Source organism: Coffea arabica, chromosome 7e (assembly GCF_036785885.1).
Source record: "Coffea arabica cultivar ET-39 chromosome 7e, Coffea Arabica ET-39 HiFi, whole genome shotgun sequence".
NCBI lineage: Eukaryota > Viridiplantae > Streptophyta > Magnoliopsida > Gentianales > Rubiaceae > Coffea > Coffea arabica.
Window position 1 is genome coordinate 8,772,978 of NC_092323.1, and position 16,174 is coordinate 8,789,151.

Sequence of the window (16,174 nt, forward strand, 5' to 3'; positions counted from 1 at the left end):
ACTTATAAAAAAAATACTTAATTAGTAGAGGTCTCATCAAAGTATTTATTAAGTGTTTAATCATATTATTTGGATACATATTTGTATAAGTATTTTCTCTATTTGATAATATGCAATTTTAATCTCTATTCCTAAATTAAAAGAATGATGCTCGCTAAATGCGTTAAAAATTGCTCTTGTTAGCAAAAAAACCACAACTCCAAACGAGCCCTTAAAACTTTAAGTTTAAGTAGTTCTATTTATTTGTTTATTTATTATTCATCAAATTATTATAACAACCATGATCTTAATTATTTTCACAATTCAGTGGGGACACAAATTTCTTAAGAAATTCTAAACCTATTATAAGCCTTTTTTTTTTAGACCTTGCCAACACGTAATGAAGGCAAATATATATAGTAAACAAAGTACATAATAAAATCATGCAAAAAGATAAACAGGGCTTGATTATTTTAATTTTAAAAATACAATCTTGATATTTTGACACTAAATTATAAGGCGGAGCAACAAAAATTTTTAGTGAGGAAATTAAATGTGATTTTCACAAGCTTTTGACATGCATCAATGTCTTGAAAACAATAATCTCAACTGATTCCAGCTGACATAACTGGACATCGTGAGGTGCTCAATTAAATTAGGCCTTCTACTTCTACTGCCGGCATTCCCCTCGTGGAGGCCAAAAAAAAAAAAAAAAAAAACTACGAAGCTCCGAGTCATATTTTATACTTCAAGCTTGGCTTAACTGGCTTTTGAAGCCGAGAATAAACCATAATTGAGCGGTAACAACAACTAAAGGGCTGTCCCCATTTATTTATCAACTAAATTGATTTTGCCTGATTCAGTAATATGGTTGAAAAATTCATGCATCCGAACAAAATTACTCGTTCAATTTGGGATAAGATTTCACATCTTTGTGGGTATAATCCTAATCATTTTTACTTTTCCAATCTACTCTCCTCATCTTAGAAATGCCCATTTTTGTCCATTCCTCTTTGTATATATCTGTCTCTGACTCTGTATCCTTCTCATCAATTTCAAGCTGGTAAGGCACCGGATATTTTTACGAGCTGGAATTTACTGGTTTTGAATGTATATTTTTCACTTTGAGTTCTGCAGGAATTTGTATATAGATCAAAACTTTATCTAACTTCGGCTTTACTTCTTCTCATAAACAGGTTTTTGATGGCCAAAGTTGAAAAAGTTGCAGTGAATTTGTCGAAGATTGAAGGGAAAGAAAAGGGGAAATTCTCAAATTAAATTATTCATTTCTTGAAGATTAATAGAGGGCCCAAGAAGATTGAACCGCCGAAATGTAAGTATCAATCTTTTCATACTTCCATTTTTTAAGTTCCACTTCACGTTTGAGAATAGTAATTTGGCTGTTCAATTCCTGTTACGCATTGCTTCAACAGTGGGTTTTAGCTTTTTGGTAATCAGTAGCTTTCTACTCTGCAAACGGAATAAATTTTTCTTCGATCAATTGGTGAATTGTGAGTGATGATTTTTTTTTTCTAAAATTGTGGGATGAAAAATAACAGTGAAATGGGAACTGTAATGGAGCCAGCCAATGAGATTAGACAAAGAGGAAAGCATTACTACACAATGGGGCAAACTTTGTTTGAGATCGATACAAAATATGTTCCAATCAAACCCATAGGAAGAGGGGCATATGGGGTTGTTTGTTCTTCAATTGATATGGAGACTCATGAGAAAGTGGCAATCAAAAAGATACAAAATGTGTTTGGGAATAGGATTGACGCATTGAGGACTCTCAGGGAGTTGAAGCTTCTGCGGCATCTTAAGCATGAGAATGTGATTGCCTTGAAGGATGTCATGATGCCTATGCACAGGAGTAGCTTCAAGGATGTGTATTTGGTGTACGAATTGATGGATACTGATCTTCATCATATTATAAAGTCATCTCAGCCGTTATCAAATGATCATTGCAAGTTTTTTATTTTCCAGGTGCTGATTCATTTTGAGCTTTAAGTACACTAGATTAAGTTTATCCTTTTTAGTTCCATGAGTTTTGTTATTTGAGAAAGTTATGGATTACAATTTGCTTGTATGAGTACTAACTGCTGTTCTCATCCTAATGGAAGAGGTCTTAGTCACAATTTTCTCTCTGTTTTTTTTTTTCTTAGTCACAATTTTCTCTCTGTTAAAAGAAGGATAGAACCACATTAGCTACTATAGATGCGGTGATCAACAGCCTTTTTGTGTCTTAATTTTGATATGAACTTCTATTTGAAACTTTTCTGCTTTTTTTCTTGTTTATCTCTCCTACACTTACTTTCATTTCTGAAATTTGGGGGTCTCTCATTTCAAGTTCTGAATAAACTGAATGAATTCCATATCTAGCATAACATATTTTGATAGCTTTCCTGATGATTAACCTTAGAGTACTCGTATAGCTTGAAAGCTTTTGGGAAAGACCTATGTGTTAAAATTGGTATTTGACTTAGAAAATGTAATTAGTACATTAGAGCTAGTTCGTAGTTTTAAGGTTTCCCCTGATGGTGAACTTTGCTACTATGCCTGGTGTGCCAGTTGTGATATACAAAACTTCATTGTGTCTGAGGACATTGGAACTAATTTCAAGGCTTATGAGTTCACTGTATCCAGAGGACCATGTATTCGGGACTTTATGCTCATAATCATCTTCTCTTTTTCTAAAGCATCAAAGAGATAAGTAGATAAGTATAAATACAAGTAGCATACGTAGCAGTTATTTTGTAAATCCAGCAGAAAAGGTTGTAGAGGCATTGATCCTCTTCTGAGTGAAGAACTATGGTTTCAATTACACTTGAGAAAAGCTTCAATTTTATATCTTGTGCCTGCATTTCCTGTCAAGTTGCATGCTTTGTCTTTTCAAAATGTTTTCCCGTGGACTATATCTCAAATTTAGATTGGGTGAATGGTGCAAAGAAAAGGTTTATTTGTTGCTTTCTTACATCATGCTTATCATGATGGAATTCAAGACAAGGCATGAGCCTTTCTTTAGTTGGACTTTCAGGGTTTATGTTTTATTTTCAATCTAATTTTAATAACCTTTCTGAGCTTTCACGACATATGCAAACAGAAAATCTTTTCCTGTTGAAGATTATTATCAATTGTTTCATTTAACCTTCTTTTCTTTAAATGCTGATACGTTGCAAGATTACTGTTCTTGTGATTCTTGAACGGTCGCATTCATGGCTGTAGCCACGCTCTCACGTGATCTTCAATTCAAAATGTTAGGTATTAGAAAATATGATGCATCAAAAGCTCTTGAGTTATTCTCCTTAATTTTTTTGCTGGTCTGATTCTCTGCTCCTGTTTTTCCCTCATCACTGAATTGCAATGTGCAGCTTCTTTGTGGTTTACAATATCTTCACTCGGCAAATGTCCTTCATCGGGACTTGAAACCAGGAAATCTCCTCGTTAATGCTAATTGTGCACTCAAGATATGTGACTTTGGATTAGCAAGAACTGGCAATGACAGTGGACAATTCATGACTGAATATGTAGTCACAAGGTGGTATCGTGCGCCAGAGTTGCTTCTTTGCTGTGACAATTACGGGACCTCTATTGACGTCTGGTCTGTAGGGTGCATCTTTGCTGAAATCCTTGGCAGGAAACCAATATTCCCAGGAACAGAGTGCCTCAATCAGCTTAAACTTATCATTGATGTCCTTGGCAGCCAAACTGAAGCCAATCTTGCATTCATTGATAATCTGAGGGCTAAAAAATTCATAATGTCACTTCCTTGTTCAAGAGGGGTTAACTTTGCTTCTCTCTACCCCCATGCTGATCCTTTGGCCATAGATTTGTTACAGCGGATGCTAGTTTTTGATCCATCGAGGAGAATCACAGTGACAGAAGCTCTTTATCATCCATATTTGTCAGGTCTCTATGATCCAAGTCGCAACCCTCCTGCTCAGTTTCCTCTCAGTCTTGATGTTGATGAGAACATGAGCGAAACAATGATCCGCGAGACGATGTTGAGAGAGATCCTTCTTTACCATCCGCCACAAGTTACTTACACGAACACGAACACGGTGATAAATTTTTAATTTGAGAAGCATTTCTTTGGCACTAGACCTTTGGAAAAAGCATAAAAGTTGTGGGGAAGGAAAGAAAGAACAAAAAGTACCAATACATTATTAGTACACAAGTATTGTTTTAGAATCATACTTGTTCTGTACCAAGCCTTGGATACTTCTTTTTGATTGCATCAATTTATTATTTAAGCCCGAAGGGGAAAAGGGACAGTGCAGTGGCAGTGATATAGCAGTTGAATCCGAGCAATTTGCCTGGAGAGTGGTGACTTCAATCGCTCGACTCTTGGGCCAACCCTTGCTCCTCTAAGCTCTGAATATTTTGATTAGTCCAGAAATTTTTGATCTATGCGTTCTTTTAGTTTGAGATCACTGCAGAAGTAGCAGCATATCAGAACCTATAAGAGCAGTAGCTTCACACATCATTCCTTGATGGAGAAACGGTCTTATCTCAAAATTAGTCCATTAATAATCTTAAGAGTCGGCTTTTTTCCCCCTCCCTCCCCATTAATAATCACAAGTGGTGGGCATCTTTGAGGGAATATTATGATCATCGAAGCATAAAGCAGCAGCAGCAGCTATAAAAGGCGACAGAATACGTCAGTATTAACTCAAACTAGTGGATCTCCACTACAGTCTGACACAACGAAAGAGATGCATCAATCGAGTCTGACAGGGAAATCACAAATTTTAAAAAGATACAACAATTTGCAGGGAAGTATCTTATCATTATGCAAAGCTATAAATTGATCAAGCTCTTCTCTTATTTGCTCGGTGTGGAATAGTCAATGAACACAAGCTTGTATCTTTCTCCAAAAGCCCAATCAAGAAAATATACAACACACACACACACACACACATATATTACATATAGCTAAACTAAAAGCTGGCAAGCCATCCATCCATGAAGGTGAATGAAGTTTCTATCTTCTTTCCTCTAACGTACATCAGGGGCCCTTCGCCCATAATGTACGGTTGTCCGGCACGCACGAGAAGAAATTAGAGAGTCTAGAAACACGTTTTGCCGGAAGCCTCCGCTAATTGTTTCCACGTTGTCATTTGGGACTCATAATGGGTCTGTTTAGATAAACTAGATTTTTTTCTTCCAAATATTATTCAACTTGTGTCGTATTTTTTTAAAGGCACACGTTAAAATATATTTCAGATAAATTATTTTTTTATTTTATATATATATATATTATATCATAAAAAATACTACGTTGTCAATCTAAATAATTTTTTTTTTCAAATTATCTTTTATCTAAACATACCCGTTGCTTTTGCCCCGCTCCTAGTGTTCCGCTCCTAGTGTTCAAGTGTCGCAGGATTGAATAAAGATGTTTTACCTAAAACCATGGATGCATGATACAGCCACTTCAACTTTGCCCATGTCAGCTCAATTTTCCACTAGTTGCTTTTTTTTTTTAAACAACTTTTTTTGTTTTTCTTTTTCTTTAATCAAGAAGTGAAGATTGGTTTTCTTACTCTGTTGTCTCCTATGCGTAATACGTGTTAGGAGAAAGCAAGAGAAAAAGTAAATTTAAAAAACGTTAAACAATAATAATAATATTGCTTAGCTTCTTAAACATGACTTTGATGAATAATATATATTTTATTTATCAGACGTAAAACATTTACGTACTACAACATTCTTAAATGCGGTCAAAAGTAATTAAACCTCGTGCATGGATAATGTATATCGCGTTCCACGGGATGGAGAATCCCTTTAGGCTTTAACCCCTGGAAGTTAAGTCAAAAGTCAAAAAAGATGAACGAGGAAAAATGGCCGAGCCAGCTTTGAAGTTGATTGACAGTTGCTAATAGAGGCCAAGTCAGAGTGAAGGTTCCCATTTTCTGCGATTTCCCTGTTCAAGCTGCACGGGATAGGCTCCAGCGCCGCCGCCCCTTATCCAAATATCCACCCATTTGATACAATTGAAGCTTTAGCCACCAAACAACGTGCGGAAAAAAAAAATAGCAAATTTTTCCTTCCAAACGGATCAGTCTACCTATCATGTGTCAACTATTCTCTCACTATTTCAACTGCTAAAAACCAAACAAAAGTTTCTTGATACATTTTCTATTGGCACCATCCCAAAAAAAGAAAAAATTTTTTTTTTTGTTTTTTTCTGTATTGTGGAATTTAGATACTACTCCACGATAAAAGTATATTTGAAGAGAGGGAAGACTAGTAAGTGATTGACAATTCTAATTAAGTCGGTATGAGTAGCGCAATTTGCTTTTGTCTTCACTTTTTCAGGTAAAAAGTAGTGATTGATGGCTGATTTCTCTAATTCAGAAGTAATAGTACTAAATTGGTAGTTTAAATCATAGTGAGGATGGCCAGCTGGCCTCTGAGCCGTCACTTTATGCTTCTCAATGGGCCTAAAAATGTGTATAAATTCCACAGCCAAATTCTCCTTCCTTCCTCCCTCCCTCCACCTCCCTTCCTTCCTCATTTCTTTTTGCATTTAGCTTTGTGAGGTTCGGCCTCTGCCTCTCCCTAATTTTCTGTTCCTCCAGGTTCTGAAACTCCCAGCTTCCACAAAGCCCGAATATTTCTTTTTCCCCTTGATCCTCTACCCGAACATTCATGCGGCAACAGGCGTTTATTCTCTAACCTTTGACATTCATGTCTCCTGTACTCAGCGAAGTCCTCCTCTCCGGTTTCACAATCAGCTCCACCCTCCGCCGTACCCACTTGATGCAATCTTTCTCTGTTGTATTCCTCTACTGGTTCTATGTTTTCTCATGAACTCATAAAACCATCATATTTACATTATTTTCATTGACCAAAAGACTTCTTTGTCGTAAGTTCATTATCCATATAATACTCCTACCCTTTATTATTTGCTTATCTAAAAGACTGCAGAGTAGTATTTTGCAAGAGATTTTGTACTTTTTGGCATATATTTTGCGCCATGTCTTGTACCAGCGGAAATTCATCAGGGCCAAGCCAGATTCAGAATTCGGGGTCCGATGAAGATCCCCAACAAATTATGGACCTAAGAAAACGCAAAAGAATGATATCCAACCGGGAATCTGCTAGGCGATCAAGGATGAAGAAACAGAAGCACTTGGATGATATGATGGCCCAGGTGAATCAAGTGAAGAACGAGAATAATCAAATTCTCACCAATATCAACCTTACAAATCAGCTTTATCTGAACATTGAATCTGAAAATTCTGTCCTAAGAGCTCAGCTGGCTGAACTCAGCCACAGGCTACAGTCCCTCAATGATATCATTAACTGCTTGAATGCTACAACGAATTCACCAGTTCTTGAAACACAGGACTCTGCTTTTGATTATCAGATGATGAGTGCTTTTGATCATGATTTCTTCAACCCCTGGAATTTACTCAGTGTAAATCAGCCCATCATGGCTTCTCCAGATGTTCTCATGTACTGATTCCTTCGGAGAAGTGATCCATTGCTTCGGTGTTTGGCTTGCTGATGATCGGGGTTGTAGACTTCTGGGTGCTTAGTGAAATTGAACTAGAATGTTGTCCTTGGTTTGTAATTGAAACGATTATGTATATTATGGTTGATGTACTGCCATTGCGAATGCAAGTAATTTTCTAAATATTAGAACAAAATTCAAAGTCCATTATTGAGTGGATTAGTTCATTACCTAATTACGTTGTTTTCGGTGTACATCTTCAAGAATGATGCAAGGTTCGCACTCATAATATAATTTGTACTCCCATCTTTTAATCCTTTCATATATGGTTCACAGAAATTGTTCACTGAGTGCGATGTGGAGAATTTACAATTAGTACTTTAGCAGCAAAAAAAAGGGTATATATATTGGAAGCTAAAATAAAAGGAGTATATGTCAAAGGCGATTTGTGTTGCTGAGGACGCCAATGAGAAAATTTTAATTATTTGATGATGACATATGTTTTATCTACACATTCAACTACCACTTTAGGTAAGGATTAAGATTAGTGGACAAACTGATGTACCAATAAACTACTGGCAGAATTAGTGGGCGGACCAACATATATTTCCATTCATGAACTATACATATATGGGCTGTTTGGCCGGGGCAGAAAAGATTTGTTTAAAAAAAATACTACCTCAAATGATGACATCATCTTGTATTGTTTGGTAATCACAAACCGACAGATGCATTTGACCTAACAAGTAGAATTATTAGTATTATACAATTGTTGAAAGGAAGACATCTTAATCGCATTATGCGTGGAAAGTTAATACAAGACTCGCATAATGCTCTGCCTCTAATTGTTAATATTTTAGTTAAGCCATGACCTCAAGGCTAAGGACAAAATCTATGAGTTTTCGTTAATGTTTTGAAAAATAACTAAAATATAAAAAGAGGTTAACAAATCAATAATGTCATCTCTTCTACACGAAAGAGATGAATACAAACCGCCTCGGTCGGATGCTTATTCATTCTTTAATCCGTTCTCCGTTCCACAGGACTCAAATCAATCTAAGATTCCTTGAGAAAATTATTGAGCGCCCCCCCCCCCCCCCAACACACAACACAAACAGAACTTAAAAAGAAATCGATCAGAAGTTTCTTGATTAAAGAACTTAAAGAGTAGAATTATTAGTAGTGAAAGAGAAGAAACACGTTGAGGTCGCAATCCGACGTCTCTGTTATTCTTATCAGTTCCATGTTGTTTTCACCTGTCTTTGAAAGAACAAATAAATGAACTGCAAGGCGCACCGAATCAGCAAAATCACTTTCTAGCCCAGATTAAAGAAACCCCCATTAGACTCTCAGACTCACTGTTGCATGCATGCCAGATCGAGCATATCCACCTATTGAATTGAACCCTTTTAAGAGTTGTTCTGATGTCACAATTTTATGTAGAAAGTAGGATTCCACTCTTCAAGATTCAATGAAAATCTCAATTTCACAATAGACGGACGAGATTCATAAATTTTCAAGTCTTAAAAGGTTGAACAGAGATGCTTCTGGTGCTTGTCTACTAACTAAAGAATGCTAGATCAACTCTACAGAACAAAATGCAGTTACACGCTATCTGTTCTGCACAGACATTTGATCTCTATGTGATTCATATTAAACCAGTCGAATCCTTTTCTCTGGCTATTGAATAAAATGATGATATACGTACAAAATTACTGGCATTGATTTTGCCAGCTGTTGGGCTTCATCAGTTGAGTTAATCTGGTATCGACTTGACCAAACTTTGCCAGCAGTATGAGCAGCTCAGCATCAGGACCTTCTTGATTTGTTTTCTATTGATTAGTGCATCAGCACTAGGACCAGGGGGAAAAAGTATGTTGGAGAGATGCACGGAAAGAAAAAATTATTTGCATGTTGTTTTACTTTGGCATAGCCGTACGTGGTTTAATTTTGCAGCCTGTTTTTTTTTTTTTTTTTAAAAAAAGAGTTAGGTCGACAAGTTTTCAAACTTCAACCAGACATTGCTGTACCATGTGGCCAACCCTTTTCGAGAGGACGCCCACATGATTTGATCAGAAGAAAGAAAAACAAAAGTTGGTTTGTCTGTGGAGTCCTTGAGTGGGAAGTTAATGGGTTTCGACTAAGCCAACCGACGCCAAAAATTGGCTTGCTTAGGCTGCTCACTATTGTAACTCCATGGCTTTATATTATTCATGGAGAATTGGCACGAGGAGTGGAATTTTCTCCATTTCCTTCCACCTACAGAAATCTGGCAAACAGTTTTTCCCATCATATTAAATCTTTCCGTTCAACCCAAAGACCAAAAGAGCAAAACAAGTACTCTACAACCAATCAATAGTCGGTGTGGAGTGGAGTGGGACTTCCTCTCCCGCGCCGTAGGGATTAGTCGGATCCCGTAAGAATTGATCCGAACACCCCTGTGTCGACAAAAAAAAAAAAAAAGTACTCTACAACCAATCAAACTATTAATCAATAGTATAATTTTTATTTGATTTCTCCTTCGATCTGTATATGCATCAAGGTATTAAAATCGCGACACCCGTAATTGACACGAGACAGCAACCACGTCTGATTGAATTTACCATGTGTGCCCGAATTGTAGCATGTTCATTGAATTGGTTCTCGATCATGAGTATGGGAATTTGTAAATTACATATTCATCTATCTTTAGTACAAAAACATGCTTTTGACCAAAAAGAAAAAGTATAAAAGCATGCACCCTATTAGAAATCAAGTTTAAGCATTTTCTTTTTTCCTTTTTTGTTTTGAGTACATCAAAACTTAAGTTTAGAATGCAAAAATCTTAAGGCTACTCAATAAGTTATTGGTGCTTAGTCAATTTTTATAGTTTGATCACTTCACGTTTGGATTGCTATTTATAGGAATTTTTGTAGAAAAATGTATCGTAATGATTTGATGCATGTACAGTAAAAAAATGAACGAAAAATGTGTTCTCGAAAAATATAATTTTTTTTTGCAAAAAACCACAATCCAAACATAGATATCCTTTATTTTTTAAGATAAAGTTTGGGTGAGTTTAACTCTGGTCACCACCATAAGCATAGGATACACTCTTTTGTAAGAAAATGATCCGTTCTTATCAATTGAATTAACTTGTGTTGGCTTAAAAAAAAAAGAAGAATTCCTCTCTTAGCATGTTCAATGTTTAATTGTTTAAGTACCAAATGCAAGCAGCAGGACAGACGTGCATCAAGTCATCAAAATTTACATGCATAAATTGTTTGGGAGGATTGAAGGCAAATATTTTCGTCAATAGTACATTTATAATTTTTTTGAATAGCTTTTTTTCATGCATTGTCAGTGTATAATTTTTTTACATTAACAAATTTAAATCATATCGCATAACATGAATAATTCAAATCATGCACATGTAGCATGCATCCAAAGTTGCTAGTGTAAAAAAATTACTACATTGTCAATGCATAAAAAGTTAATTCTTTTTTTTAATTAATTGAAATTTCACGTTTCAACCACGTAATAGGCTCATATTCTATTGACAAAATAGGGAAACTGGCCGGGCAACTTCTTGAATGTAAGATACGATCCTCTTGTATTGGCCCCAAACTACTCCGTGCCCAATGGGCATATCACCGATGGGCGGTGGCCCAATAAGAGCTCTTAAGTTGCCGCCAAATCCCTGAACTTTTCCTCTAAATCCCAAAAATGTCCTCATCCCCATCCTCAGAGCTTCCCCTTCACCCCTCCCAAAACCCTAGCAACTGGCGCTTCACATGGGAGGCCCAATCTCACATCCCAACCGTCCGATTATATCTCTTCAACCCCCACATCAAACCCTCAGCTCAATGCATCAACTTAGAGGTCGACTTATCAGTGGACCAGTCTTCACTCCTCGTCAGATTCTACCAAGCAGAAGCCGAAGCCGAAGCCGAAGCCTGCACTTCATTTCGGGTCCCGCTCCCTAGAGTTTTAATCGACCCGGAGTCACCGGTTCAGTTCACAGCTTATGATGATCATATTCATGTTAAACTCGCTCTGCTTCTTCCCATTGATCATCCTCTTGTTTCGCAATTTGATTCCTCGTCTGATGAGTACCGGCCACTTTCCACCGATTCCGGTGAGCTTATAACCAATCACTTAAGATGGAATCTTTTTATTCTTTTTGATATTTCTATTCGCTTATGAATGATTTGCTGTTTAGGAGCATTTGTCATTTGGTTTTAAATTTGTTTGTGAATATGTTTTATTCTTTTTTGGAACAAATGTGGCAATGTCGCTGGTATTTTGCTTTCAAGATGGATGGTGGATGATTTGACCTTCACTGCGCATAAAGCTGTGACATTTACTTTTGAACAGGTCATTTTGCGATGAATAATTGCTTGACTAAATGATGTGTGAGCTGAAATATCTTTTAGCTTACCATTGTCCTTCCTTTGCAATCTGGAAGAAAGAATATGGAATTGCTCGTGCTTCTAGTGTCTGCAACATGAGTTCACTTGGCTTTCAAGTTTTAAGGGCAAGTTGGGTACAGATTGGGAACCCGTGATTATACAATTTTCCTTTTTGTCTAGAAGTCTTTTCTTTTTTGGGCACTTATTCAAACACTGACCCAACCTTTTGGTTTTATTTATTTATTTAATTTTTATTCAAGTTGTAGTAATCATGCACAAGCTAAATTGTCAGTCATACTTGTCAAGTTGATTTAGGTGGAGCTACAGAGTGGAGAATGTTATTCGATTTGTAGTTAGAATTAGGCTGAGGATATTGTACACACGGGTGGGTGGAAAAAAGTTTGTGACATTTGATATTTGTTTCTCTTGTGAAGGAAAAATGGTTGTGTTTAAGTTTAAATCACCGTATCACTTTTTCTTTGTCTATTTCATTTTGAAGATGACGAGCTAACATGTTTTAGCTTAATATTTCTGTCTTTCCTTTCATGGCATCTAAGAGGTATCTTTGGAAGCTCAAATATTGTATCTTGTCAATCTGTGATGAATCTTTTTGTTTCCATTTAATTTTTTCCTTTTTTAAAATTTCGTTTGGTATTTGTAATCCAAGTGTATTCCTAGTAATTATGGTTGTTCGTTTAGATCTAAAGAATTTATCTGCTTTGGAGGAAGTGTACTTTTACTGCAGAAGTTGCTCAGCTAAGTTGACAAGATCTCTCAGGTAGATTCTACTTCGAACATTTTTGGAGGAAATACCAAAATCCTCATGGGTGCTGATTCTTTCTTCTATAAATATTGCATTTTCATGTATGAGACATTTATGATTTCTAGAACATTTTTGCCCCCCCCCCCCCTCCCCTCCTTCCCCTTTTTTCCCCTGAATCACTGGCAATCTCTTCTTTGCCAGTTAAGTCCTGTACTCTTCTTGTGGAAGGGTTACCTCACCTCCTTTCATGGTACGGCCCGGTAGACGGCTAGATTTACCATTGGCTTGGAAGACCTATAGAACCTACATTCAGTTTGTTCTTTCTTTTCCTGAACAAATAGATGGAATCCTACCTTGTTCATTGGGAATTTATTTTACTCTTTCTTAGATTTTATTACAATTGTTTTATGCATTAAAGGATGTCCTTTTCTTGGCTGAACTTTCCAAATTATATAGATGTTTCAAGGAGATGCCATCAGTCAATTGGCAAGAAGCAGCAGACAATTGGTTTGGGGCTTGTTGTTGTTCATTTGGAGGTATCAGTGAGAAGCTGGTTAGAAGTTATGCAAAGTCCTATACATGTGCAGCAGGTGTTTGTCTCTTAGATACAGAATCTGTCATTTTGTGCAAGGACGATCTTGTGGGATGTGAATTTCCTGGATTTAATTGGAACCAAAGTGTTGAGTTTAATCTGAAATTGACTACTGACGATATTTTGGTCAAAGCTTCCTCAGATGATGCAAGTAAACATGGGCAAACTGTCTGCTCTGAGAATGATGACTTTGGGAGGGAGGTCAGCAATGGCAAGGAACATCATCTTGGTTCTGAGGAAGAAAACCTCAAAGAGAAACTGAGGCATGAAGCTACTGGAAATGCTGGTGATTGTGGTAACTTATCTTGCCTGTCTTCACACTTACAGACTGCAGAAAACATGGCAACTTGTCCTGACTTCCATGCAGTTATGAAACATGATCTTGGGTACTGTGATAATGGATGTCATAGTCTTGATCGTTTAGAAATCTCTTCAGAGGAAAAATCTGGAAGGGATATTGAACTCCTAGAGCATCAGAAAGTATTACTTAATGGCTTTCTTTGGAATGGTTTCCTGGCAAGATCCTCCAATCTTTCAAAAGATGTTAGGTGGGTCGAATTCTTGTGTCCTCAATGTTCTTCCCTACTTGGAGCATACCCTTGCTTCAGTGATAGTAGTCCATTGGACAGTGGAATTCGCTTGTTTAAATGCCACATTTCAACCACTTTACCTGTTGGTGGCTCCGGTAATACGTTTAGGTAAAAGACTTCTATTTATGATTGCTATCACAAGAAGTGTTGTAAGTTTTGTGCTTGTGACAGTTATGATCATTTATTTGTTTTTCAATTGTGGAAGGACACATACCCAATGCTCTTATAAGATGTATAAGAGTAGGTCTTAGAAGGAGAAAGTCATCTTTCATAAGTTGTTTATTTGTAAGTGGGTCTGTTAGTATGGCTCTGATGATATGCTGTGGATACTTTGATTTCTTTTGGGTTTGACATTTTAGGAAATAAATCCTAAATCCATCAAAGAAAACGACTTCTATCCTTTTTTTTCCCAAAAAAGGAAGGAAGTCATTCATTGGAAATAAGAAAAGAAAATATTGCTATGGCTTTAAACACTGGCTATTGGTAGTGTCACTATGCCTCTTCCTCCAATTGGTTAGTTTACACTAAAACATCTTCAGCGCTCTTTCACTTTAGTTAGTTGGCCAGCAGAACTGGGTGTTACATTATATTGGGATACTTTCGCCTGTTATATTATGTGTTCAGCATCATGAAGGGAATAAAGCATGCAAGTGATGTTGGTTAATTAACTATTTACTCTTCTTCAGTATGTTGGAACCTTTCCTAATGTCCTTTATTATTTTTAATTAAATCTTTCTTGGTCTGAATTTTGCAAAGTTCAATTTTGTGCAGATGTTATAGCTTGGAGAGGATGTTTGCAATTCAGTTGCTGGAAAGTGCAAAAGATGAATTATCATTCCGGACTGTTGTGAGAGATATGCAAACCAAATATCCTATGCTGCAAATTGTTCTGTTGAACCCGGATTCTTGGTGCTGCAGTGGATGTTGTTTGTACTCCACTGAATCAGCTTCAAGGAAAAGCATGTATCCAACCATCAAGGTGCTATTTTCTGCCTGCTGCAATGATGAGGAAAACGAGTCTAGGTCAGTTATTCAAATGCATTTGATCTATTTCGTGCATATATTAAGGCATTGTTTGTCCACCAGTTGACAGCAGAGTAAGTGTCAATAGGGTAATATAGCGAAGTGGTCTTCAATGTACAATAATTAGTCATCTGATTAAATTTCGACGTGGCTGGAATGTGTTATCATACTTTTCCCAGGGGCCTTTCTTCTTTGAGGAGCAAATGCATCTATGATTGATTTTATGGATTGGCTCTAGAAAGATTCTGTAATGGTCACTGCTTAAACACAGCTTAATAGCAATCTGTTTTTCCGATTTTGACTCTATCCAGAATTTATTTGGCCATGGTTGAATCATGTGCAGGAAGCTTGAAGAATGGATTACCAAGAATCAAGCAGATGAAGTGTACATGTTGCCATCTCAAATAGGAAACTTGATTTCCTATTTAAAGTCGGCTAATAGTATGTACCCTCCATCACAAGTTCCCCTGCAGAATCTGTCCCTGTCATCCATGAGAAGATAAACAAGATACGGGAGATTTTGATCTCCAACAAAATCTTATTGTGGTCGGTTTGCATGAGGAGGATCTGAAATCCCAAAGAAGGCTCAGATTTTTAATCTTGCAAGTTCTATAGAATTGTACGCAATTTCAAGTTGCCAGATTACTAGGGGGCTGATCTGGCTGTCATTCTGTTCCATGACCAGAGGTTTAAAAATCTCCCTCCGACTATGCACGCTCTTTCAAGAGGAAAAAGAAGCGTCTAGGATATTGAAACTTACAGTTCATCATGGCAGTGCCAGTACGATTATAACACCTACCATTAGAGGCATTTGAAGCGTAACTGGTGCCCTTGCCCGACAGAGAGGGTGGAAAATTAGGGGTTGCAATGGTATGCGGAGCCCGCAACTTACGAGGTATGGGATTCTGTGATCGAGTCAACAACGACGAGACGCAGTCCCTGCATACATGAATTTCCCTTTGTTCTTTGGTGGGACTGGTATATATGTTTGCTTTGTTCTTTGGTGGAAAATAAAAAGCTATTATTCCAAAAGAAAAAAAGTAAATTATGCTGTCTAATTGGTGATATGTTCTTTGAAAATTATTTCGTGGCAATCATTTTGTCTCGGAGGATATTTTGAATGCTAACAAATATTTTGGCTATTAACCTTCTCTGTTTGCTGATTACTTGAAATTTACAACTGCAATAAAGCCATACAACTAACCACAAAAACAACCAACCATCTTAAGCTTTAAAAAACTTCATAAGAGAAACCATAAATCTAAACTTAAGACACTACATAAGAGTAAAAGAGAAGAACTAAAAATCATCATGCATAATTTAAGAACTACAAGGAAAAGTAAAAGAGAAGACACACTAATGATAACCGCTAGG

General features: G+C 36.8%; 3 protein-coding genes across 7 annotated transcripts; all 3 read left to right on the forward strand.

The window, feature by feature from the left end:
* The first annotated feature begins 756 nt into the window (after window positions 1–756).
* Window positions 757–7,676, forward strand: LOC140003912 (mitogen-activated protein kinase 7-like). 4 transcript variants are annotated; one of them, XM_072060342.1, is made up of 4 exons: window positions 757–779; window positions 1,176–1,312; window positions 1,539–1,965; window positions 3,351–7,676. In XM_072060342.1, the coding sequence occupies exons 3-4, from the start codon at window positions 1,543–1,545 to the stop codon at window positions 4,053–4,055; spliced, it is 1,128 nt and encodes a 375-aa protein (XP_071916443.1). In that variant the 5' UTR covers window positions 757–779; window positions 1,176–1,312; window positions 1,539–1,542; the 3' UTR covers window positions 4,056–7,676. The 4 variants fall into 4 exon arrangements, with proteins under 4 accessions (XP_071916443.1, XP_071916442.1, XP_071916445.1 ...); XM_072060341.1 differs by lacking the exon at window positions 757–779 and adding an exon at window positions 780–917; XM_072060344.1 differs by lacking the exon at window positions 757–779 and adding an exon at window positions 786–1,089.
* LOC140011456 (bZIP transcription factor 44-like) lies at window positions 6,464–7,676 on the forward strand. The gene has a single exon (XM_072060345.1). It carries the CDS (start codon window positions 6,962–6,964, stop codon window positions 7,448–7,450), a length of 489 nt encoding a protein of 162 aa, XP_071916446.1. The 5' UTR covers window positions 6,464–6,961; the 3' UTR covers window positions 7,451–7,676.
* Window positions 7,677–11,072: 3,396 nt separating this feature from the next.
* On the forward strand, window positions 11,073–15,942 carry LOC140011455 (uncharacterized). 2 transcript variants are annotated; one of them, XM_072060339.1, is made up of 5 exons: window positions 11,073–11,558; window positions 12,532–12,610; window positions 13,052–13,735; window positions 14,549–14,800; window positions 15,144–15,942. In XM_072060339.1, the coding sequence occupies exons 1-5, from the start codon at window positions 11,147–11,149 to the stop codon at window positions 15,301–15,303; spliced, it is 1,587 nt and encodes a 528-aa protein (XP_071916440.1). In that variant the 5' UTR covers window positions 11,073–11,146; the 3' UTR covers window positions 15,304–15,942. The 2 variants fall into 2 exon arrangements, with proteins under 2 accessions (XP_071916440.1, XP_071916439.1); XM_072060338.1 differs by having other exon boundaries at window positions 11,077–11,558; window positions 13,052–13,885.
* The last annotated feature ends 232 nt before the right edge of the window (window positions 15,943–16,174 follow it).